Raw genomic sequence first — 25,189 nt, 5'->3', positions numbered from 1 at the left:
CAGATGATGCTATCACAGAATCACATAGTCGGTCTAGACCAGCTCTACTCTATAGTTACTGTATACTGTTGTAGCACAATTAGCATTAGAGCTAAGAAAATGATGGAGGAGAGAAATCTGTTTGCCCATTATCAAGGGACCATGACAAAACCCTTTCAGACACTGTAACTAATAACATATGGTACATACTAGCTTTATGTATTACAGTTACACCTAAATGTAACAGAGCTATAATTATTCTTAGCAGTTTCACCTTTATGTTCCTGCAGATTGAACTCGTGAGCTGTGATAACAACGCAGGAAGTTGTTTTCATGATTTCCGAACTCTGAGAATTCAGAAAGTATCCACTTGCAAGGCCGAGAATAGCACAAGAAACACGCTGGAGGCATTTCTAATTACTGCCCTCGTCAACAATGTGAGCACTACCCCGTTTAGAGGCACCGCATCTCGACTCGCATTCTACAAGTGAGGTCTATAGTTTAACATTCTGACTGCAGGCAGAAATATTTATCTCTGCGCATACAGCTGGCAACATCCTATCTTATTCTATTCACGCAATATTAAGTTAACAGTTTCTTTTTTATGATGAATTTCTGTATCCACAGCTTTCTGACAGAATTTCAAAGGCAATTCTTTGGTAATAAAGGTGACAGGGTTGCATAATGTGATGTATAATGCATATTATTTACATATAAACACAAACAGAGTGCGAGAGATTTTTACTGAAACAGAGCTCGACGAAGTTTTGAAAATTTCACTTTCAGTGTGACGGTAACAAGTTTTGCCAAAGATGCATGCAGCGATCTCGACAATATATCACGACTATAACAACGCTTTTGGTTCATCCCTCAGAATTCTGGACTCTGGCATCATGTCGGGGTATGAACATAAATATATGGCCTCCTTCAAGGCGGTTTGGGTTATAAGCGCTGACTGTTCACTTAACATCTAATTTAGTATCTCAGAATTTTGTAGTTGAACAGGATAACTGAAGCTGTTTGTTTCATCAGTGAGCGCTCATAATCTTTCGACTTGCGTAACTCTAAAAAGTGTTGTATGCAAACCCCCCCAAAAAACTAACCTACAAATATTATAAACAACAGAATAACTCTGCAAAGTATAAAGTCAAGTAGGACACACGCATGCACTGACGTGTGACATTTGACTCTTATAGGCAATTAAAATGTGTAGCTGAATTGTGTAATGAATGATTCGCTGTTGTCAGGCAGATAACGTGTGTGGCTGGGATCCAACATGTGATGTATGCACATAATAAATGGCTTTGGGGTTTGAAAGGGGAGCATGTTGTAACACTCCACACATCACAGAACATCAGCATTCGCTGATGACTTGAGGCATGATCAATAGCTCCCCAGTGAAAAACAAAAATCAGCTGAGTTCTAACATAAATACTCCCCCGTGAGAAAACGTGATGAAATCTGTTGAGAAAAACACAAACACAATGACACCTCAACTCAGGAGGATATTCACGTGCCACTGAAATCAGCGTGTAACAAAGATTTACCTGACAACACCCGGGGACCAATCATTTCATAAATGACAACATGGAAGGATTGAAACAACAAATGAGCCCCCCACCCCCCTTCCACACACACACACACACACACACACACACACACACACTTCTAACTGCACTTTCTTGTTCTCTTGATTTTTTTACCTTTGACTCAGCCTGTCATCACCCTGTTCATTTGACTCATTTTAATCACGTATTTGGGAATGAAGCGCTTTGAAAAATTGACAGCATCATTATTTAGTCCATTACGGCCCAGAAGAAAGACCCCGCAAGACTCGCGCTCTCTCCCCCATGCTGTTTGAAGTCCAGATGGTGCGTACGTTCCTTTATAAAAAAAACACAATTATTCGGGAAAATAATACCCATAAAATGAGTTTTGAGGAGGGGCAGGTGGAAAAAATATGAACGATGGGTTTTGCATAGAACAAACAATCCTGATGTTTGCAGAGAAGAAAAAAAAGAAACACACATACAAACACAAACTTCCAATTAATTTATAATGCTGGCCCTAGTTTTTGAAGTCAAACTCTTACTAATGTTTAACAATTGAAAAGCTTCGAAGGAAAAAAAAAATGAATCAAAATAAACAGAAATGAATAAAAAAATAAATTATCGCAAATGTGATAGCACACAATAGCACACACAACAACATACTGAAATGTTCTGCTGTAAAATCCAATACTTGTCTGTTTTCTTTTATTATGGATATTTTACTGTTTAGAGGTACAAAATAGTAAGTTTTAGTAAGTATATAAACACACACACACACTGCTAGAGTCTCCAGAATGGAAGCGAGAAAGTCCATGCCATCATTATTTGTGCTGCTTCGTCCTTTGGGGGGCATTAATCAGCTAACAAAACACGCTATGGGCAAACATGTTTCACCAGCAAGACATTTCATCAATTTAATGGTTCAACCAGCTCAAAGTCTCTAGTTCATTCTGTAATGAGAACATTGAACCATGTTATTTTTTTTCCTCTCTTTTACAATATTTTCTCTTTAGAAATCCCGTGATTATAAAAGACTGATATGTAAACATGTAAACAATGATAACTCCTTGCATATGATCGTCCTTTACGCAAACGTAGCCCCGATAACGCCGCTGTTATGACTTGCGACTACATAGTGGAAGAATCCAGAGTTTCCTGGATGATAAACTCTGGTGGGATGAGGACAGTGTGTCCCTGTGTGAGTCGACTCACTGGCTCTGCTTCTCAAACACAAGCCAAGAGACAGGAATGCTATTTATTAGTGTCCCACCACATCAAGGGGATGAGTGGGCATTACTCACCCTGAGAGTGTGTGACAGACATTAGCTGTTCTCTGTCCTTGCCAACTTTTTTTTAGCTGCAACTGTCCTTCCACTGATTCAAGGAAGACTAAGAGAAAGTGAGAAGAGCTAGGCAGAAAAAAACAGGGGCCTGAGCCCTATTGCCACAGCAAGCCTTTGAGCTATCTGTTATGATATGATGATGTTGTGACTGTCGCTTGATGATATTATGGTCCACTGTTGTCTGAGGGGGAGCTCGGCAACACAAAAAAAGAATGAGCTGTAACACGTCCTGCAAGGAATTGCTCCATACTGTCTGCATGCAACAAAAATAAAAAGTTTTTTACAATTAAATTCTTATATCACAACTTTCACACATTGTTTTTTAAAAGAGACGCATGTAAACAGCCACGTGATATCAGTGTGGCAGAGCTCTAAGTGGAAAAACAGCTTTAGCACGGCAGTTGTGTTTAATAATAAGTATGTATATAATAGGCATATTTTTAATACATATGGGCTGACAGTCTGCCAGCTTGCGGCTCTTTTTTAACAGCAAACAGCACATCTGTGCATCTGCTCTCACACAGGAAGTCAAACCAGCTCACCCCCCTCACAAACCATCAGTTATCCATCTTTCCATCTTTCAGAGGCCTGAGTGAAAAATCCTGATTTCTGACGCTTTAACATCTGACATTAGGCAGGCGACTGATGTCTGCTGAAAATGCTGCAGGAGCAAACAGGAACTGAGAATATGAAATGAGGACTGGGGAAGTTTGCTTTTTGCTTTTTTGCTGAGATTGTGTGACTGACATTAGCTGAGATTGTGAGATTTGTCAAACTGCACGTCATGTTGACACGAGCAGGGCGACATGCTATCAGTGGAAATGTCCTGTGGTGACGGCATCTAAAGAAACATCTCAGGTTTTTTTTGGGTTAGTCTTTTGACACAGCTTCCAGCCTTGAAGCTGGTTTATATTGCAATAACTTGGCTACTGTAGAAGTATACTGATATGGCTAAAAGATATACGGGGTCGAGAAAATAAAAGTTATAGTAAACAAATCCGAGCGTATCCTAAATATGGATTCATTTTCAAACTAAGTGGGAGCACTGCATCTAGTTTTAATGTTAAAACTCAAACCGTAGACACAGGATAAACTGATCAAATTTGTCTAACTGGGGAGGCTCAGGTGTATATTACTCCTTAAAGGATAACACTGCTGCATATTAGCTTTTACTAGGTATAAACTATTTCATTCTTATTGCATTTAAAGTTATTGTTGTCTTGTGAGGACAAAAACTAACCAGAAAATTGTTTAGGTTTGATTTCCTCGCCATTCGCGAATGAGTGACCAGAGTCGGTGTGAGGAAATTCGGTTCACAAACGTAACAAAAGTCTCTCTGGGCTCCCATCGTCAGCTAACCGCCAACATACAAAATTCTCTACATGCTGCCAATGTTCATTTCATCAAGAAGCTTGAAGAGTCAAATACAAACCCCAGCTGGGGACTGGTTTGTCGAATGGCTTCCCACAGAGCTCCAGTCTTGCCCAGGCTGGAGAGAGGCGAAGACAGTGCGTGATGGGGTCTGAGATGAAACCCTACTGCTTTGGTTAAATGGTGACCACATAGTCTCTCAGTTGTCAGGGATATCCGTTAATATAGACCCAAAATGTCATACACTCATTGTGGCTGACCATGCTGCAATAAGAGAATAATCACTGTTTTCCGGAGGGTGATAGCTACCTGTGGTGAAAGGAGAATGGGAGGCAGAAAAATTCACTTTGGTGGGAATAAAAAGCGCTTTACAGGGCGTCCACAATTATCTAAAACACAAATTCAAACCATGGTTGTGGAATAAAAGCTAGGCACTCAACAGCGTTGATTTCTTCCCCTTTACATAGATACCTGTGGGTCTTTTGGATTTTTGGTCTTTACACTTTACACAAAGCCTGCTGCGATAAAAAGTGAGTTAAAATACAACGGGGAAATCGTTTGAAGTTGGGACGGTGCCATTCTGCGTTTTGTTTATTCCATTTTTAAAAAAACTTTTTTGTCGCACGCAACATTGCTTCAAAACAGATTTTAATTCAAACGGCAGCATGTACGATCTTCTGTGTTCTCGCGCTGAACATACGATTTCTAAAATTATTCGCGCCGCATGTCAATATATGTCTTGCTTCAAATAAAAAAAGTATCTCAACCTGCTGTGCTTTTGAAACCCCAGGAAAACGTCAATGAGCAAAATACAAAATGGTTGTCCACGGGAGACCGGCGGGTCAGCGCGCGTGTGTGTGCGTGCGAGTGCGTGGATCAGTGGAGACCCCCTACCTGGGCATCGCGCTTCCTCCACTCCTGGGTGTGCTGCTGGTGCTGTTGTAGGGCGGCCCTGGCCTGCCTCTCCAGGCTGCTCGCCTCCCGCTGGTGCTCCTGGACCAGGCTGTCCTTTTCCGCGCTGTGCTGCTGCTGTAGCCGCGTCCTCTCCTGCTCGTGCTGCATGCGCTGCTCAGCCATCTGATTGGACAAGCAGGCAAAGAGAGACTTCATCAGCCAACACACACTCAGAGCAACCCTGTCGTCATGACAACTTGTCCATCCACCGATCCATCCATCCTTTCTTCGTCCTATTCCGTCAAACCCTCTTCCTCCACCCAAGAACCCCCGTGTGCCAAGCCAAATTTGGCGAAATTGGTAGGAAAGTGCGGGGAGGGGGGAAAAAAAGCGAGAAAAGTTTTGCCGCTTCCTCACGTCGTCAGAGGACGACATGATGTGATGTGTTTACATCTGGCTCGCTCCCCCCGCCCTCCCGCCTCTCCTGCCAATTGTACAGACTGGCCCTCCACGTCCCACTCCTCTTTCTTCAAATCTGTCCCCCTCGCCTTATTCTGGGATCGGCATATAAAAGAGCTGCGAGTTTGGGCTATGCAAGCAAGCTGGTAGGGGTTAGCCATCTGGCTGCAGCAACTACCCAATGCCCCATGCTATGCGCCTGACAGCATGTGAAAATCGGCTTAGGCAATGACTATGATGATTATTATAAACCCAAATTAGAAAAAAAAAATGGAAAGAGAGGTGAAAGGAGAAGGTGCTAAAATATTCTTGGTACTGTATTATAATCTATGAATGAATTTAACTGATAGAAAATGCGCATATTAATGAAAATCAATTCCATTTTCTCAAAATGTAAATGTCTATGCCACCAGAATGTAACTGAGGTTTATACTGCTAATGCAATGTGTAGTAAGAACCTGCACCAACCATTCAATAAGAAGGTGTGGTTAGCGGTTAAAAACACCATAGCAAAGCCTTTAGTCTCAGCAGAGCTGCAATCACCTACACATAATACAGCAGAGCAAAATAAAACACTTCTAATGGGACGCAAAGCCCCAATTTTTCAGGGCTTAATCATCCTGTCAGCTGAACCAAGTCTGTATTCCATCTTGGCTGTAAGCGGAGTCACCTGCTGAGAGGTGAGCCTTGCCAATGAAGCTCCCAGCCCCAAGCCCCCAAGCCTTTCCCAGGCTCCGTTCCGTTCCCACTCCCCCATGGCGGGGAGACAAGTGACCCCCACACCATCCCACCGTGCAGGCCCAGTCGGAGCCCTGAAAGGACAGCAGGGGCTTGGGGCCCATTTGCCTCCCTGCTTTGAAGCTAATCCCCCGCACATTGTGCATGACGGCACCCTACCTGGCCTGCCAGAGAAGCCGAGATCAACGGCCTCTGTGCCCGCTGCCTGCTCTATCCATGGTTATATCTTCCAAAGTTGCCTGCTATTCAGAGCAGGTGATGAATGAGGGGCTATCTACAGGAAGCCGGATTCCATCCCTGGCACTGAGACGAAGGCCACAATAGAAACTTGATTTAGACAGCCAAGAATGTATTCCTCTACTTTTGGGAGAACTTCAACTTCAACCTCAGCAAATAGCAATGAAAGGATCACTGAATAAAAATGGATTTTATCTCTGAGGCTTCGTTGATGGCATGGCAGAAGTAAACAATTACACACACCCTCAGGATAACCTCACACACATGCCATTTTTCAGAACAGATCAGGACAGCAGGCAGGCAAACACCACACGAAACAAGCGCAACATGTTTCACATGCTGCAGATGATGATGTCTACAGAAAATTCTAGTGACAACTTGCACCGCCTTCACCTCCTTTCCCATTTAACAAAATAACACATGCAAATCAGATCCACAGCTAGAATGCGTTGTCCCACGCGAAGAGTCAGAATCATACAGCTGTACATTTTAGAGCTGAGGGATTGAGCAGCGCGCAGCTGCTTCAAGAACTCCCCAGCAGGTAAGAGAAAGTGGCGGAGGACGTCCTGACTTACTGTTCCTTTCTGCTCAGACTCTCGGCCCATGGGGGGAGGTTTGGAGGAAAGAGGGGATCTCGGGAGAAATTAGGATAAAGAATTGGGCAAGATGGTGGAAAAATCTTTTTAGAAAAGCACGGAGAGGAGATCACAGAGAGCAGACATAGCAAGGAGCCTGGCTGTGACATCACGTAGCGCCACTGTGGACTAGAGGATGCTGGATGCTGTGGTTCTTAAAGGGACCGGCATGGTGCTTATGAGGGAAGACTGAAACGGGTATGGCACAGCTGGGTGCCGTAGATACAGAGTGAGTCGGGTGTTACTGCACAGCACGACTCCCGTCAGCCTGGACTGACATGGTTGTGTATGTGTGTGAGCTGCATGCCTTGAAGCAGGACAGTGAGGTAATAGGCTTCTTTCAACCCTGGGGAGGGAAATCTGAAAATGTTTGGAAAGGCGGAGGGGAGAGGAGGGAGGAAAGCAGAGTAGAACAGAAGGCCTGTCTGGTCTCAGCAGGGGAGAATGGGGTGCATGAAGGCGGGTGGAGAGAGACTGAGGAACAGAAGAAAAAAAAGACACCTTCAATCTCACTATAGGTTTGTACTGCAACTGGCCACTCTATTTATTGCTGATATATGTGTTCAATATACGTATCGTCTTGTACATCTACATGTAATTTTGCCTCTGCACACAGAGGATTTTAAATTGACCATTTAAGATGTGACTCAAGTGCAGACTTTCAGCTTAAATCAAAGAGTTCAACAAAATTATCGCATTCACAGCCATTTTTATATGTTTTCCTTCGTTATTATACGACAAATCAAGCAGGTGGAATTGAACTTGGATTCGGTAGCTGTTCACTGATTCTGAATGACAAAGGTCATGGTTAGGGTTAGGCTGAAAGCCCCCAGAAAAGCTCCAGAGAGATCGCAAAAACTGCAGAAGTGGCCAAATCAGCAATCAGGTAGAAATAAGGAATGCGCGGCCCAGCTCGGCATCACCAAAAGAATTAAAAGACCATAGAAGACAATTAAAGTGGATGATTGTAGAATTCTCTCTTTGGTGAAGAAAAACCTTTCACAATGTCAACCCATATCAGGAAGAGACTTGAAAAGCTATGTGTATTATTGCCAAAGTCTACAGCCAAGAACTTACAAAAAGGTGCAACCCACTCATTACACTCAAGAACAAGACGGCTAGATTAGAGTTAGCAAGAAAAAAAAATGTAAGACTCCGGATAGTTCTGGGAAAAAAAATGGATACAATTTGGACAAGATCAACATGTACCAGAATGAAGGTACGAGAAACAAATGTAGAAGAAGAGAAAAAGCTCATGATCTAAAACATACACATCATCTATCAAAGATGGTGGAGGAAGTGTCGTAGCATGGGCATGTATGGCCGAGCTAGAACTAGCAGGCATGTATGACCAAGTATAACCATGCATATTCATGTATGGCAGTGTAACTACGTCACTAGTGTTTATTGGTCATATGTCTGCTGATAGAAGTAGCAAGATGACATGGATGATGAACCAAAGTATACTGCAAAAGCAACCACAGAGGTCCTGTTCTTCAATGGCCAAGTCATTTACCTGATCTCAACCCAAAAGAGCTATTTTTCTGTTGTTGAAAATGAAACTGAATGTAGAGAGACCCACACACAAGCAGCATCTAATAACAGCTGCAGTAAAGGCCTAGCAGGGGATCTCAAGGGAGGATGTTAGTGATGTTCATGGGTTTAAGACTTTAGGCAATCACTGACTGCAAAGGATTTTCATTTCATTTCAGTTTTAAAAACAATTTTTGTATTAAAAATGATCCTAGTTTGTGAAATGGAGAACTGTTTATTACATAAAAGACCGAAATTCCTGAACAGCTAATGCAATACTTTTATTATTATTTTATCACTGGCTAGAAAAAACATTTTTGCTCCCAAATAAACTTTGATAAGTGTTTTTTTCCCTCCTGTATGATATACTTTTACCAAATTCTTGCAGCTACACATTCTCCCATAGATCTCAACATATTCACTGATACCAATATCACCGGTCGACTTGTACAATAAACCAGCCTGCTTTAGTATTTATTGTTCCAACCTAACATCTGAAGAAAGAGGCCGGTTGTGTATTTAAACTCTCAAGGTCGCGATGAGCCGTTTAATCTTGATACGTCTCCCAGACTGTAAGAGGAAGAGCTCTGTCAGAAACCACGATGTCTGATTGCCTTGGGGGTCAAGTGGAAAACAACTCCTTCGCACACAGATCCCCCCCCGAAGCTGCACTTGAGGGAGTGTTCTTTTGTGAACATCTGAATGAACTACCTTGACCCCAGAAATCTTGTGACACCAGCTTTTCTGGAGTGAAAACACAATGTACTCTCACACAGACACGAGAGAAAGGAAACAAGTAAAGAATGTGGAGTTGCTTCAAAACAATATATAACGCATGTCTAACATTAAGCGGCTGGTCACAGAGTAGCTCATGAATAATAACATGCCTAGGTGTAAAAAACCCCCCCCCTTCCAAACTCTTTGTAGCAAATCTCAGCTCTCATATCAAAATCATAACAGAGACAGGTCCATTGTTTTCATGTATGTTTTATCTTTAAGACAAAAGCCTTTCTGATGTGCCGCTAACCCTATGTGGCTGTCTTCAACTGTCAACTGCACCCCCACTCAGCGTGGCAGTGGCTGATAATCGTCACTTCAATATTTCCTGCAAACCTTTGATCGTTTACCCGTTAGTTATGACTTCTCAGAACAATACGCTGTAGCTGGCATTCAAAACACTGATAAATCTTTGCATTTACTGGATGGTTACATGGGGATGACAGTGTCTTTTAGATGCAAATGCAATCTGTTTAATGGTTTAACCAGCAGTGTCTATTTATATGACGATTTATCGTTGCAGCAGCCAGTGAAGCGCTTTATGTCCCGGCCCTTTCTTCAGTTTCCGGGGATGTTTTGAAAAATATTTCAACACACTGTAGTCTTTATATTTAAGTGGTTTTAAAATATGCTATTTTTTAACATTTTATTTTATAAATGCCATTCTAATTACAAACCCAACTGTTCAGCCATGGAGCAAATCGATAATGAAGCACAGTTTCTCCATTCCTTAGATATAAGACTGGCCTCATATCCCCCCCATTTACAGCGATCTACAGCAAATTACACGCAACGTAAACTCCATCTGGCCTGGAAATGAGTGTAAGCATGCTTATTAACACAAAGGTTGAGTGCTATTTGGTGCCTGGAAAGCAATCATGTTGTGGATATAGATGGGGAAAAAAGAGATGTCACAGCCGTTAGTAATATTCACGCCCAAAACAAGCGTGGTGTCACATGGTCATAAAGTCTCGTATGGAGTAATTTAGATCATTTATTTTTTATTTGGTATATAAATACTGTTTACATTTGTTACAGTAACCGAAATAAAAGTGACGCTCTCTGCCTCCTACAGTAAGATCAGCCGCCAACACTAATATCGGCTCCTGCGGTTTAATTGAATCTGCTGCGTCTCTATCAGCGAGCCAGATTTCAAATGGGTTGTGAAAATGGTTTCTCGACTCTTAATTGAAGAAGAGTGAGTGAGATGGGGTGATAAGTGAGCTACACATCTTCTATGCAGATTGCGTTACTTTTCAATTGGCCACGTTTAAGATATTTATTGAGCCGGAATCTAAGCTTAATCTAAAACATGCCCTTTATCATGAGAAATTAATCAGACGGAACAGATGGGGAGGAATAACAAGACTGCTCCAAATGGATGTCAGTCGCCCGTTAGCTGTCTCCAATAGACCGAGTGCTCGCTGATAATAGAGTGAAGATAACACGATGATGGCGATGACGGAGATGAGCACAGAAGTCAAGAACAATTGCACAGTGAGTTAGAAACTCACAGACCTGCTGCTCGAACTTCTGTCTGAGGTCGTCGAGTTGCTGCGAGAACTCTTTGGCCTGCTTCTCCCTGAGGGACCTGGAGCGCTTCAGGTCCTCCTCTACCTTCTCCATCTGAAGGCATCAGAAGAATCCAGCACATAAGTTCATTAATTAGTACACAAGCATAAGGCTGGTCATATACATATATGTATATTTAGAAATATCTCTGCAGAATCGCAAGTACAGTAAATCTCATACACCAAACTACCAGAATAACACCCGGGATCTGCAGGAAAGTGAGGCTCCGGGAATATTTGTCTTTTAATTGGAGATTAATGAAGTGCCACTGGGAAAGAACACAATGAATTCCTGTGATGATGCTGGAATGACGCAGCATGCTGATATATAAATCTACTCAAACTGAAATCTAAATAATTTGCACTGTTACGCAAACAGTTCACATAAAAATTTATAAGCCTTTGTCTTTGTGTTTTCGTGGAAAAAGGGATTCCGCAGTATTTACCCTATACTCTACTTCCCCGCACTCTACCTTTTTCAGATTTTCCTGTTCAGGTGACGGTAATCAGCAACAATTGGAAATGCAATTTACTCAAACGCCTCTGTATTTGGGCTACGCTGTGTGTAACGCTCAGGAAATGCTAAATGTGTTTTGATTAATCCATTTAAAATGCCGAAGCCTCCTTTGAACTATGCGCGCAACAGAGATTTGATTCTGCGTGGTGCTTCTTCTTCTTCTTCTTCTTTTTTTTTTTAAAATCAAAATAGGGCAGACTCTTTCCTTTAAAGTGAGGTCTAAAAGTGAGATGCTGATTTTAAAATGAGAGACAGACAGAGAGAGGAAGGGGGTGATACAGATAATCCATTAGATATAACTCCGTCTGCAGACAGAGAAAGAGAGAGAAGATGACGAGAGGATGGATGGGTGATGGAAGGAAGGAAGGAAGGGGGGAAAAAGGAGAGTAAAAACTTCTTTTGAAGTTCTTTCTGCAACATTAAAGCCTTAGCCGGAGAACGTGATGCAGCGATGAACAAGTGGGGTGGGGAGGAAAAGAAGAGGAAAGAGGGGGGGTGAGGATGACAGAGATGCAGGAGAGACTGCTCCCCTCTCCCATGGCTTTGATGTGGGCTGAGGATAAAGTCAGATTGGAGATCAGGATGCCAAGGGGGGGCTCAACGGGAAAAGAAAGAATGAGCAACAGGATGGAAGGATAAGAACATCAGAAAAGAGTAGCAGGACGAAGTGGCGCACCGATATAGACATTTTCCAAGGCATCGCTCACCACACATGTGGCCTTGAATTCAAGTAGCAAGAACAAGAAAGAAAGAAGGCAAACAAAAGTTCTGTCTTCCTGTGCAAATATTTAAAAATATTCAGTGTTGTGGCACCGATCCAAAAGAGTCTACTCGCAATAACGCAAAAACTTCAAGAAAGTCCCAGCTTCGACAACACCTGAATATGTTTTATTACTTGAATGGGATCTTCTTCCGTTTTTCTGCTCAGATGCAAGCAGCACACTTTCTTTCTTCTTCTTCTTTGCTTTTTGAAATACAAGAGGGTATTTTAAATTCAGGCCTGGGAAATAACGTTTAGTTTGTTTGCCCACAAATATCCAAAACTCCCACTCAGACATAATAATGATTAGCCATTTAAAATACATAAATAAAAATAATCAGCAACTAAAACTTAATAATCTCTCCAACATTGGGCCCTTTAAAACATTTAGGACCACACTCGGTGCAGCCTGGTCAATACTGCACACACGCAGTATAGCCAGAAATGTTTGACAAAAGCGCCTATAGCTAAACTGACTTGTAAAACAGCATCAGAAGTTTTCGAGCCGAGTGCGTATCGATCGGACGTCTCTCCCAATAAGCAGCAGCCCACGCAGCGAGGCAGCGCTGATCGCGAGGCAGGCCCAACGTACTAATTAGTCTGCTTGCTTAATGCGGCGACCTGCTCTCCTCTGGAACCTGACCAGCCTACGTCACGCCCACTGACAAGAAGAGAGTTCACTGTGCGATAGCGGTGAAGTGAATACACCTGCTTAATGAGCGGGATTACAAATAATTACATTCATCTGGAATGACTGGATGGCTCAAAAAAGAGCCTGAGGGTGATAATGTTCTTGGCTCTTGCATATAGATTTTTCAGTGTAAGAGCAAAGGTGCTGGAAAAATGATGCCTTGCAGAATATGTTCTCTGTGGTTAGGCTGAAAAAATATAAAGAGCATGTGTGTGTGTGTGCCCATTGTTCTGGTTATTGCCAAGCAGGCAGCTCACTCCGCTTGCGGTACAGCAAACCTGACACAGGGTTACAGTTAAAGTGTGTGTGCATGTGTAAACACTAATCTGTTCTGGCACACAACAGGAAACACAAACATTGCACAAGAGGAATGTGCAGTCCTCGCATGAATATGGATGCATTCGTGTAACAGAAAACAGGTGTGCGTGGATGCCAGCCCGTGTTCGCTCGCATGCATTGTGATTACGGCGCGTGCTGCTCGTTGCGCGCGCTGATGTGCGTTATCGGACCTGCAGTTTCATGTCAGCGTAGGCCTTCTCAGAGCTGAGCTCCACCTGTTTCTTGAACTGCTCCAGCGCCATATCTGCCTGCTGGATGTGCTGTCTTTGGCTCTCCCTGGCTCTGTCCAGCTGGCTCTCCTTCTCCCTTCAAACCAAACACACACAAATGAACACAAACTACATAGCCATAGAAACACAATTGCAGACAAGAAATCCAGAAATAGTTAAGAAAGAAAGTAAACTTTTATTTTTGTAGAACTTCTCAAAACAGTAGTTTCATAGTAAAAGACAGAGAACGAAGATAGACTTAGAAGCAGAAAATCATCACTGTTCTTTTTGCATACACTCTATCAGGTTTGGTTGACCCTTTAAAACCTGAACTGTGAAATAATTGCCATATTATTTTGCAAAATTCTAATTGTTTGAAAATAGAGTATTTATGGAACCTGAGGACAAATTAACAAACGATTAAATAATGACATATTAATTTGCATATATGAGTTTTAATTTGCTACAGCTGACAATTTTTGCAATTTAATGATTATAAATGTATTGTGAAGTTTATTTAGGTTCACTGATAATATAGAAGTTTTAAAAACTCAGCAACACTCATGTATCAAACACGATAGACTGAGCTTTAATGTGGTGCTTTCTCTCGACATCAAAGAGTGAAATATTCAACAAACAACAAGTTTCTTTCCCATGTTGAACGATGTGTGAAGATTTTCCATGATCCTTCATTATCGTTCACCCTGTTTTAAATTAAAATAAGTCACTTTGTGCATGCGGTATAGCCTCGCTCATCGGAATGCGTGGCTGTATCTCCCAGGCAGGCGTGCCGATGCTACTGCCGGTAAATGTCAGGTCACAGTCTTCCAAGAGGAGAGGGACTGACAGGCACACTGAGAGGGATGGCCTCATACTGAGAACTGTCAGAGCCCAGCCAACAGGCCCAGCCGCAACATCATATACAATGTAGCTGTCAAGCTTAACGCACAGAAGGTAGGTGGGGAAGGGAGTGTGTCTGGGCGGAGGGATACAGAGTAGAAAAAAAGGACAGCGCTAGAAGCCAGGGAAGTGTGTGAAGGTGTTATTTTTGTAAACAGCTTTTAAATTTCTGTCCATCCATCCACTACACCTGCTTATGCGGGAGGGTAGAGCTGGGCAGGAGACACGTGACACCACGAACAGGCTGTCAGTCAATCACGAAACTGACACCAGACAACGTTGCTGCTGACATTCAAACCTGGAGATGCAAATGAACCGAAATATTTTTGGAGCCAGGCTAAACTTCTTGCTCTAAATTTGCTCCTCTTTGCATATTTTTTGGTTTATTAACTGATTTAAAAAAAAAAAAAAAAACTGAAATAAAGGCAGACATAAGAAAATACACAGCTATATGAAAAATATTAAAAACTAAAAACTTACTAAAGAATTAAAAATAAATATACAACAGACTAGTTGACACACGTTTGCTATTATTATATGATTCTATACTCAATATTGTGATGACAAAACTGTTGTCACCAATGACTTCGACTCAGACTTGACTGTGAAAAATAATGCGCAAAAGCACGCACATCTGTTCTGCCACCTCCAAGTGTTTGTCACATGATACCCACAGTAGATTTTGAAGTGTTGGAATTTGGCAGATTCACTCATCTCTTGCATGACACTTCTTGATGAAACCATGTTGACAAAATCCAACCAAAAAAAACCCTCACAAACCTGGAAAATATTATCCCCTTACACTCGTATAACGTTCGTATTTTAATGACGCCACACGTGCTCCTCACATGTGTGGCGTGCACGAATATAGTCTGAATAAACAACTTAAGAATTGCGCACCCAGGTTTAAAAACACCAAAAAACAGATCATAATAATTTAACCACAGCATCTGTTATCCATGTACAGTGCATAAATGGGACTTTGCTAAAAACAGAATTGCGTGAATTGATTTAATTTTCACAAAAAGTAACACTAAATGTGCAACTACAACAACGGGTACATGGACTGCAGCCACTATTTCAACCCTTCAAGATGCTTCATCTGATTCAAGCACAAAGAGCACGATATCAGGGGGGACAGTATGACTGACTGTGCACTTTTTCCTCTTTACAGTGTGCCTTATGCAGTGCTTTGAGTATAAGTGAATGTGTGGCTGTGTTTTTCTGCTCCCTTGTAAATTGCTACTCTAAGAGGGTATGGATAATTATTCCCTCTGGACAGACAAGCAGCAGCAAGAATGAAATTCTGGCCAGTGGGACTTTAAACCAATTAGAAGTACAACTATTACTAAATTACAACAGGCACACATCGGGTGGTGGTGGTAGGGGGAGGCACTATGCTCCGTGCATTTATCTGTACTTCACAAAGCAGGAAGGCTGTCAAAAGCAGCACGATTATGAGCATCCGTGCACAACTTAAAAAATAAATTAAATGAAAAATTGGAAGTACATCTAAAGAAAGGCATATAGTGGTTTGCAGCTTTGTAAAGTGGTTAATCTCTTCCTGTAATCAAAGAAACAACTTTAGGTGTTTATAAAGACAGAACTGAAACTGAGGCGATAAAACCCCCCCAGCAAAAACAGAGGAGGCAATAAAATAAAAAAAATGTAAAAAACAAAACAGCAGAGAACAAAAGCAGAGGATTGAGAAAGGAATGTGCAAGCTTTCTCTCCTCTTTATAGAGTTCTGTCTCTTTGTAATTTTGGTTTCTCTCATGTTGGACATCAAACGACAAAGTGTTTTTTTTTTTTTTTTTGCCTCTTTCCCAATTTTGTGTACTCTGTAATTATTAATCAGTCTCGTTGCACGACTGCCTTCCGGACTCAGACAGACACAAAGGATATGTGGGGAGACTGAGATGGAAAAAAGAGGAAAAGAGAGAGGAAGATGGAAAAATGGATGTCACAGAAATAGCAAGTTTTTTTTAAAACTTCCAAGAGGAGAGCGTAGAGAGAGAGAGAGAGGGAGAAAAGAATTGGGTGTGTGTCTCGCTTGAGAGACAACTGAGCCTGCGCGTGCGTGCGCGCTCACGTCCATGTACAGAGGCCTTTGTTCATGAGCCACAATCCCAAACTCTCTGTGTGACTGACAACTCTACTCAAGGAGTGCACTATGAGTAAGTTGGAGCTGGCTGCTGGGCCTATACCTCAGAGAATACACAGCAAGAAAAAAAAGTGACTGCAGCTAACTTCAAGTATGTGACAGATTGAAACATATTATGCTCTTAAACTGAGGAGAGCAGGTGAATGCTTGGCCTCTTCGGGGAATCTCGGGAGCATAACTGTGTGTGTGTGTGTGTGTGTGTGTGTGTGTGTGTGTGTGTGTGCGCGCACGTGTGAACGTGTGTGGTCACTACAGCGGTAGACAGCGTGTCACCATCAATAACAGAGCAACGAGGGTGAGATGAGAGGACAGCGAAAAAGGAGTCAAGGAGGCCTGGCAGAGAGAAATGGAGAGGGAAAGGGAAGGAGAGGGGTGCCAGCGCCAGGGCGGCCTGTTGGCTTTAAATGGATCTCTGGTCAGAAAAGTGGAAGGAGAGGAGGCTCAAATTAAAGATGTGCCTTCGCTAAAGAGGAAGTCCTCTTATCCCTCAATCCTTAAACAGCTGTTTAAAGGGGAGGAAGAGAGGGCGGCAAAGAGAGAAGAGTGTTTGTGTACTAGAGAGGGTGAAGGAGCTTCCGCCATCCAGCCGCCTGGCAGACAGGAGGGGTGCGGGGATGCCGGCATATTCCGGACTCCTCTGACCACACGGTGCCACGTGCCGCCTGTGCGAGTGCGCGAGCACATGGCGGATACACAATGAAGTTACTGTATATAGGCTCACGCATGCAGTTGACACAAAAGCACCCGCTGACGTCTGTGCACAAAGACGAAACTCTTAATTGCTTATGCAAATATTCTTTTCATGTAAGCAAGAGCATTTAAGAATTGTATGGGCTGCGATGTGGGTGGAGCAGCACATGGAAAAGACTGACAAACAGACCAATGCACGCTTGCATGTGGATGCCGCTGGTCTCTAGCATAAAAAGCCAGAGAGTCAGTGTGAGTGTGTGTTTGTGTGTGTGTGTGAGAGAGAGCCAAGTGCATGTGAGTGCCTCCACATCTGCGTCTGTGAGCTCATCCAAACGGAATGATAACGAATCCACAGACACATCAAAGGGGCTCGGAGAAAAAAAGCGAGAGCACATAAAAAGAGAGAAAATGCAAAACTGAAATATTCAGCGCCCTCTGAAGAAAAAATAAAACAGGCTTGGTTTTCATCTGCATCCCCAGAGAAAGAGAAAGGGAGAGAGAGTGGGAAAAAAAAAGAAGAAGACAGAAACAGACACAGAATAAGAGACAGACCACAAATAAGTGAACACAAAAGAGAGATAGCACAAGGGCAAGAAAATATTAAAGGCAGAAAGGGTAGAAAAGAGGGAATAGAAAACAGAGCATCGTCGAGCTGGATGGCTTTAAAGCCAACCTACAGTTCTGGCCGTGTTTATGAGCAGCATTTCACTTTAATAAATTAAACAAAAAAACAGCCACAAACGTAAAGAGCACAGCCCTCCGCCTACAGTGGCATCTACACATGTAGTCGTCCGCTTGCCTGCAGGGAACAGTTGCCTCGGTAGCATCTTTAAAGACACGACTGTTGACCTTTATTTTTTTTAATTTAAGCCCCAACCTTCTAGCAGTTTGCCCAGCCCCAAAGATTTTGCGGCAAAATGATGAATCAAAGATGCAACAACTAAGTTGAATAATCAAAAGAACAACAAGCGGTTGCTCAAAGGCAACCGCTTTCCAGTTTTTCTCAGTCAAGCTGAATATGAATTTGTGGAACAAAAATAAGACACATCAATTGGCCAGTGGAGATGCTACATTTTGAATATATTTCAGTATTTTCTGATATATCTTAGACCAGATCAGTCACGGAAATACGCGACAATGCAATAACTAAGTAGCTGATTTCCACATCTCGGAGAAGTTGCAAAGGGAATCGCTTTGGAGTGCTTTGCTCGAGAACTAGAAGGATATGACATCTGACATTTCAAACTTTGCTGTGAAGTTTATGCTCTCGCATAATCCCCGAAGAAGAAGAAGAAGAAGAAAAAAAATGACTTTACCTCACACTAGTTAGTGAGTCGTACCTCAAAAACACCTAAACACCAATAAGGAGAGAGAATAATGAATCTGGTGCAACACACACTGGCAGTAGCAGTATGTAGGTGGATAAACATGGTGGGTGGGACGGAGCAAAAAGACAAAGAACAATATATGTTTGTCATTGTTCAAACCAGCTCTGGAGCTCGCTCAGTTCCAAGGCGTTAAAGAAAAAGTTGTTCCCTCCAAACAACTTGTCGCTTTAGTGTAGCGCAGACACGCCGAGGGAAGGCTGTTATTTGTGCTCTCTATACATCCGATTCAAACTACAGCAATAAAAAACCAAATGGAGCAATTTTTTAATAAAAGTTTGAGATAAATCTAGGAAAATGTTGTTCTACGTTGGTTTTCCTGTCTCTGCTGTTGCCTTAAAATGCTATTTGGCTTTACGAATTATGCAGACTACAATGGAAACATGCTAAATCAACTAGGCACAAGTCCCTAAAGTGAGACTACTGTATTTACATATCCCAAACATAATGCAGTGGAAGATGAAGTTGAGTGAAACAATGAAAGCCCTGAAGACAATCCGTGCAGTCTGAACCATCAGCTCTAAGCGAGCCTGCTGGTCTAAATTCAGACTCTCAGCGCAGATTTGGAAGAAAACCAGCTTCGCGTAGAAATGCCAAGCTTGGTTTCGAGTGACGACCGTGAAAGCAGAGAAAACCAATTAAAAATCATTAAAGCAGGATATTAAAATGTCAGAACATTAAGTGATGGGGTGATTAAATATGACAAATAACAGCTGAATAACAAATAACCAGAATTACTGCTCATTTTTATTCATTATCTACTTTACTAATTCAGTATTCAGAAATAGGAGGAAATACTGGTTAGACCGACTCAGTTATATCCTTGCAGTGCTATCTGATCATTACAAGCTTGAATAATAAACATACAAATAAGTATTCATTTAAAAAAAAAATCTATCAAAATCTATTTAAAGGACAGAATATTCATTTTGTCAAATCTGTGGTATTGAACTGATGCTTAACCCATTCCCAACTCCCCCTTTCAAAGTAGTTATCATGGGAGTCAATATTGAGCCCCGCTGAAGCTTCTCAATATTCAGGATCCATACCTCCACCTGCTCCTCCTGCACCTGAACATTAACCGTGCTGCTGGATGGCCCCTGCTTGGCTACCTCTGGTCCCTCTCAGGACCCCCATCCCTATTTCCCTCCATCCCTCCTGTCATGGGAGAGGAATGCTGAGAAAGATAAGACCACTTCAAAGACACACCCAGTTGTAGAAAATGTGCGCGCACACACACACACACTAGCATGAAAGAAGGCATTGGATGAATCCTTTATCTTTAAGAGTAGAAGGACATGCATGAGGGACCCTATCTCATGCATGCATATGGGTATGCACAAGGTGAACAATGACACGCAGCCAGAAGGAAACACACGTTATCGACCAGAGCAACTGTTGCCAAGAGCTGATTAGAGAATAAACAGTGAAAAAAGGCGACGTTTCCCCCCCCAAAAAAGAAGAAAAAAATCAACATTAGTAGGGAAGCGACAAACTTTAAACTAGAGATGGATTGTTAAATAAATCAAAGACTGAATCATCATATTAATGATGCCGCGTGTGAAACTGGATAGCCGCTCACAGTCAAGTGCTACTTCGGCCACTCCAAAGTGTAAATAATCAGAGAGACAAAACCAAAGTTTGCACCACGCCTTAGTAAAGACGTGGTTTTGTTTAACGCAGCTGGGATACAAGTTCTAGGAAGGGCGGCATGAAAAATAAAATGATGCCTGCGTCTCAGAGAGAAAAGAAACGCCATAATCTACAACCTTTTTCTTTTTCTCTACTCTAAAAATTTGAGTGGTTTTCTATTTTCCCCAAATTGTGATTTGGAGGTCGTTGTTGCAAAGCAGGCAAGCTGTTCCCCAGCTGAGCTCCCTCCTCTCTTTACTACCCCATCCACAACCACCACTATCTGTGGTGTATCTCTCCATCTCCATGCTAATGCCCTGTAATGATCTGAGGCACGTTGGGATGAAAAAAAAGGAGAGAAACTTGTTCCCAGCGCAGCTTTGTAGTGCTTTCTGTTGTTGTTGCCATAGTAACACAGACCAGGAACTCAAACTGACACAGCAATGCTTATTTGCATGGCAGGACAAGAAGATCATATTCTTCTTAGACTTTGAATGGGTATCACTTATAATCAGATCCATTAAAAATGCACAACCAGCAGTTGCATCAACTTATTAAGAAAAAAATATAAATTTGTGGATTTTTTAAATATTTCTTTTTATATAGGCAAAGACTGTTAATAATAAATCTATGTTCACATAGTCTGCATGGATCATTGTGCATGCATTATACAGATGCATGTATCGCAGAGTATCTGAAGGAGGAGGTTTCTTGAGCAGTTCTATTTGTTTAATTTTATCATTCATCCTCCAATCTTCACACACACACACTCACACACAAACCTGCGTGCGGTCTTGCTTTGACTTTGAAGTTCTGCTGGATCGCCTTTAAAGGCCGTCAGTGTTGCCACGGCAGCAGGCAGGTAGCAGACATCAGGCTGCTCAGTGTGTTCGAGAAAGTGTGTGCGTGTTTGTGTGTGTGTGTATGCAGCCTGAGTATTTAATTAGCTAAGAGCCCAACGGGCCACTTGCCGTTTTCAGTGTTTAAACGAGGGAATGACTGGCTCGTTACTGATACTAACAACAAGGATAATTTATGCACAAACGGATCCGTCTGCTGTGTTTAAGGACGTTCTCTGTAGCTGGGCTGACAATGACAAGCAAACAATAAGAAAACACAACCATCAGTGTCCCCTTATGATATACTACACCGATATTTACTAAATGCTACAAAAATGTTTTTTCTTGTTGCATCATGGTGACTGAAAGAAAGGAAGAGGAATAACAACCATACAATCTTTTCCTCAAACAGCCACAGTGTTATTGTTAGTGTTTGTCTAAGACCACTTTGACCATAGAAGAAGAACCCTGGAAGACCTTTGGGTTTCTATTATGCTACAACAAACAGCTAAAACCCACTCGGGGTGAGTGATGGCACTGTGACGAGCTTGGGCCATGTATAGCTGGAACTGGAGCTACAGTTGCTGAATAGGCCGAGCCGGCGCTCTGTTTAATTGTGCAGAACATGATCTAGTCTTGCCACAGAAACTATAATCTGCTTGTGGCCAAGTAATATGGCCCTGTATGGGATTAATTACCCAGTGGAATGTACTGACTGGCTCGCTGGTTGGTTTGCTGATTGTCTGCAGTCTGCTGAAGTCGAGCATTTCAACATATGCAGCTCTGGATAGAAGAGAGTGTTGAAGCTAAAGGAGTTAGTGTTGGACGTGGCATTTAGAGTAGATTACATGTTATTTTTTTATCCATTCCTTTAATAATATTTTCCTCTATAGTAGGCATTCTGAAACATTGTAGCTACAAGTTTAATTAACAACACTATTTAGGTGTGGCTACATTCCATTTAGGTAAAGCTGTTTCATTGCCCTGCATTTGTGCACCACAATAACTTCTTGAACCACGCAATGTATGTGAGCAATCATTATTGGAAACAGTTAAATCTGCACTTTCAACGCTCAACACAACTGCCTCGAAGCAGGAGCTGCAGCAGTATATCATGCTGAAAACATAGTGAATGTGTTTGCAAAGCGTTGTGTATTTAACAATCAGACAGGCCCAAAGAAACACTGACATTCCTCCCCTTCAGACATCCTTCGCCACCATTCGATTGCGTGTCCTTAAAAGTTGTCACAGCAGTTGTCTGACTGTGTTGCAGACACATTAATGAAATGCACATGCTTAAGACTCCATATGTCTTTGAGCTTCTTTGTGCAGCTCACTGAAAACTTGATTGTTGTGGACCACGGGGCTCGACAATGTTTGTATATGTGCCTTAGACCAAACATACCAACAACATAGCATTATTAATGTTATTAATATTTCTCATCTTATCCTTCATTGAATCCTCATCCTTGCTGGATGAGGATCGTCACTTAGTCAAAATGTTTGCCACTTTTCCACAGATGCTGGAGAATATGGCTCATCTTGGACATCTTTTTAATACTGATCGCCTTTCATACTTCGTACATCTTTTTTTTTTTTTTAAACTTGAGCCACAGTGAGTTTTACTTTTTACTTTTCTTTCTTAACCACTTTTAATCCAGAGGAAGCACTTAATCCAATGCCTATTTTGAACATTTCTAAAGAGATATTAGTGACTGAGGACCAGTCTGGATGGCAGAAAGGGTTGAGGGCGCACATACACATAGGTCTTCCTTCTGGCGACAAAGATGGAGAGAACTAAACAATCCAAAAGTGTATTTACCCTTCACTAGAGTGACACTGACAATGTTCAGTAATCGTATGAGTATGTCTGAGTGAAGCAATCATGTATATAAATGACAGAATATGGTTACTTTAACAGATTTCACAATTGAGCAATGATGGGTATCTCACTGACTTAAAAAGAGCATATTTATTGCAGCTGTGTTACAGGCCACCCTCACTTACTCCTGTGGGAAATATATGGCTTTTTAGTTTATTCAAAACAGCTGTATGCTGCATCTGGAAACGGCACTGATGAGAATCATGAGACTGAATTGAAACATATTGCTGAATGATGGTAGTAAGCTGAGTGGAGGCTGAGGAAAAGTGAATTAAAGAAGAACTGTTGATGGATTCACCGCACGTCATTACTTTGCCATTTTATCAATTGTTGATATCAAATATTGATCAGTGTAGCGTTCATGTTTTTTAATTTTCTTGACTCAATGTGCATCACCCCATAACACTCTTTAATATTAACCAATACCCAGGCTGTTTCTCGTCCATTAAATATCAGCCGTATGATTGTGTCAAAGTCGACAGTTTTGTTTATCAGCTTTCATTACTATAGAGACTACTCGGTTTATACAATAGGATTAGATTTGCCAGTTTTCATCAAGTCATCACAAACACCAGTCACATGTGAAGCTCTGAGACTTTCAAGGCTCTCAACTCAGTACTAGTTTCAGTTATGAGAAGAGATCAAAGAGAGCGCACAAGGGTTGACTTGTTAAAGCCAAACTCCGCCTTAAAACAGAATTCATACACGCTGTTTTTATGATCAAAGACTCAAAGTCAGTAGACATAAACAACTCCTTTTAATAAAGTCTGAAGCCACAAAATCGAGGCCCAAATCTGTGATATTAATGACTCTTAAAAAAATAAAAAAAAATCATGCTTGCTAACATTAGACATGTTGGAAACTTTGCTGCCGGTTTCAGTACAGATAGTGATAATGCACCGTGACTCTCCATGTACCTGCCACAACGGCAATGTGACAACGTCAGAATATGACTGGGTTGGTTCTGTATTGTGTTTGTGCCTGAAAATCTGCCTGATCTTCCTTTTACTCCTCATTCTGTTGGATTTTGGAAAGACATCTGATGCTGAAATGCTGATGAAGTATCTTAAACAGACTAAATAATTATCAATGGAGTCTAAAGCATAGACCCAGGATGTAATTACCCATGAAACGTCTTTAATTCAACACAACTCTGTTTAGCCTTTTCCCATCATACCTGAGTGCTTCTTCCAGTTTGGCTATCTTCCTTTTAGCCTCTGCCTTTTCCTTCTCTGCCTCGGTTTGAAGTGCCAAAACCTTAGACAGATAGAGAGGGAGAGAGAGAGAGAGAGGAAGAGGGAGCGAGGATGAGAGTATAGGAGGAACAGAGAGAGAGGTGCGAGTGAGTGCAAAAGCAGACACCATCAAACATCACTCAAGGAAACTCTTCTGCCTGTGACCTTGTGCATCTGGTCTCATCTCTTCTATCACCCCATCAAAAGTAGCTGAGCCCATCCCGCCTGCCTTAGAGGGCCTCTCAATCTGGATCTATGGCAGCCATATGGGACCTTCTCATGTCCAGATACCATACCACAGTCTCCTTCTTGTGTATCCTTTAGCACTCCTCAGGAGCGGAGCGAGGAATCTTTCCAGAGTAAACAAAAAGGAAAATGAACAACGGACTTGTCTGTCTTTCATTCCCCCGTCACCTCGTGAAGCAAAGAAAGAAGAGGAAAAGGTAGGAAAAAAAAATACAGGTGGATTACGAGGGCAAAAAAAGAAAGAAACACACACACACACACACATCAAAAGCAATCCACTGAGGGAAGCTTAATTTAAATCCTCCTTGACCCCAAATAAAGAACACACATGCCTGCTAAGTTTTTGCAGGTGTATCACTCACAGGCAGCCAGATGTGTATGCCAGCCTGCCACCAAGATGTGGCACTTTGAAGATGACCCAGCTGCAGTGTGGAGTTTAAACCTGATCTTTACCTATGAAGTCTGGCCTGGCCTAGTCTGGTCCAGCTCAGATCATTAACAATAGCCTTTGTACTTTATGCTTTATGGCTGCTCTATGGCTTTAAAAAGGGTCTCTCAAAGGAGAGGGGGTAATCGAGCACAGGCCTGGGTACAGAGAAAGTGCATACTTCAG

The 25,189-nt window shown here is 42.0% G+C and overlaps 1 protein-coding gene across 8 annotated transcripts in view; it reads right to left on the bottom strand.

Annotated features, from left to right (window-relative positions):
- The window catches only part of cep112 (centrosomal protein 112), a 122,911-nt gene that overhangs the window by 53,771 nt on the left and 43,951 nt on the right, over nucleotides 1-25,189 (bottom strand). For 5 of the 8 annotated variants that reach the window (XM_040051023.1, XM_040051053.1, XM_040051069.1 and 2 more), the window contains 4 exons: nucleotides 24,273-24,352; nucleotides 13,565-13,700; nucleotides 11,035-11,142; nucleotides 5,138-5,320 (listed from right to left, as the gene is read on the bottom strand). In XM_040051023.1, coding sequence (XP_039906957.1) covers nucleotides 5,138-5,320; nucleotides 11,035-11,142; nucleotides 13,565-13,700; nucleotides 24,273-24,352 — 507 coding nt within the window. The remainder of the gene's footprint in view (nucleotides 1-5,137; nucleotides 5,321-11,034; nucleotides 11,143-13,564; nucleotides 13,701-24,272; nucleotides 24,353-25,189) is intronic. The other 3 variants (XM_040051046.1, XM_040051061.1, XM_040051078.1) reach the window with 3 other exon arrangements.

The sequence above is a fragment of the Simochromis diagramma genome, unplaced genomic scaffold (assembly GCF_900408965.1).
Source record: "Simochromis diagramma unplaced genomic scaffold, fSimDia1.1 OVJJ01000321.1, whole genome shotgun sequence".
In the NCBI taxonomy this organism is placed as follows: Eukaryota; Metazoa; Chordata; class Actinopteri; order Cichliformes; family Cichlidae; genus Simochromis; species Simochromis diagramma.
The sequence above is the reverse complement of the archived record's forward strand: the minus strand, read 5'-3'. Positions and strand labels throughout refer to the sequence as shown.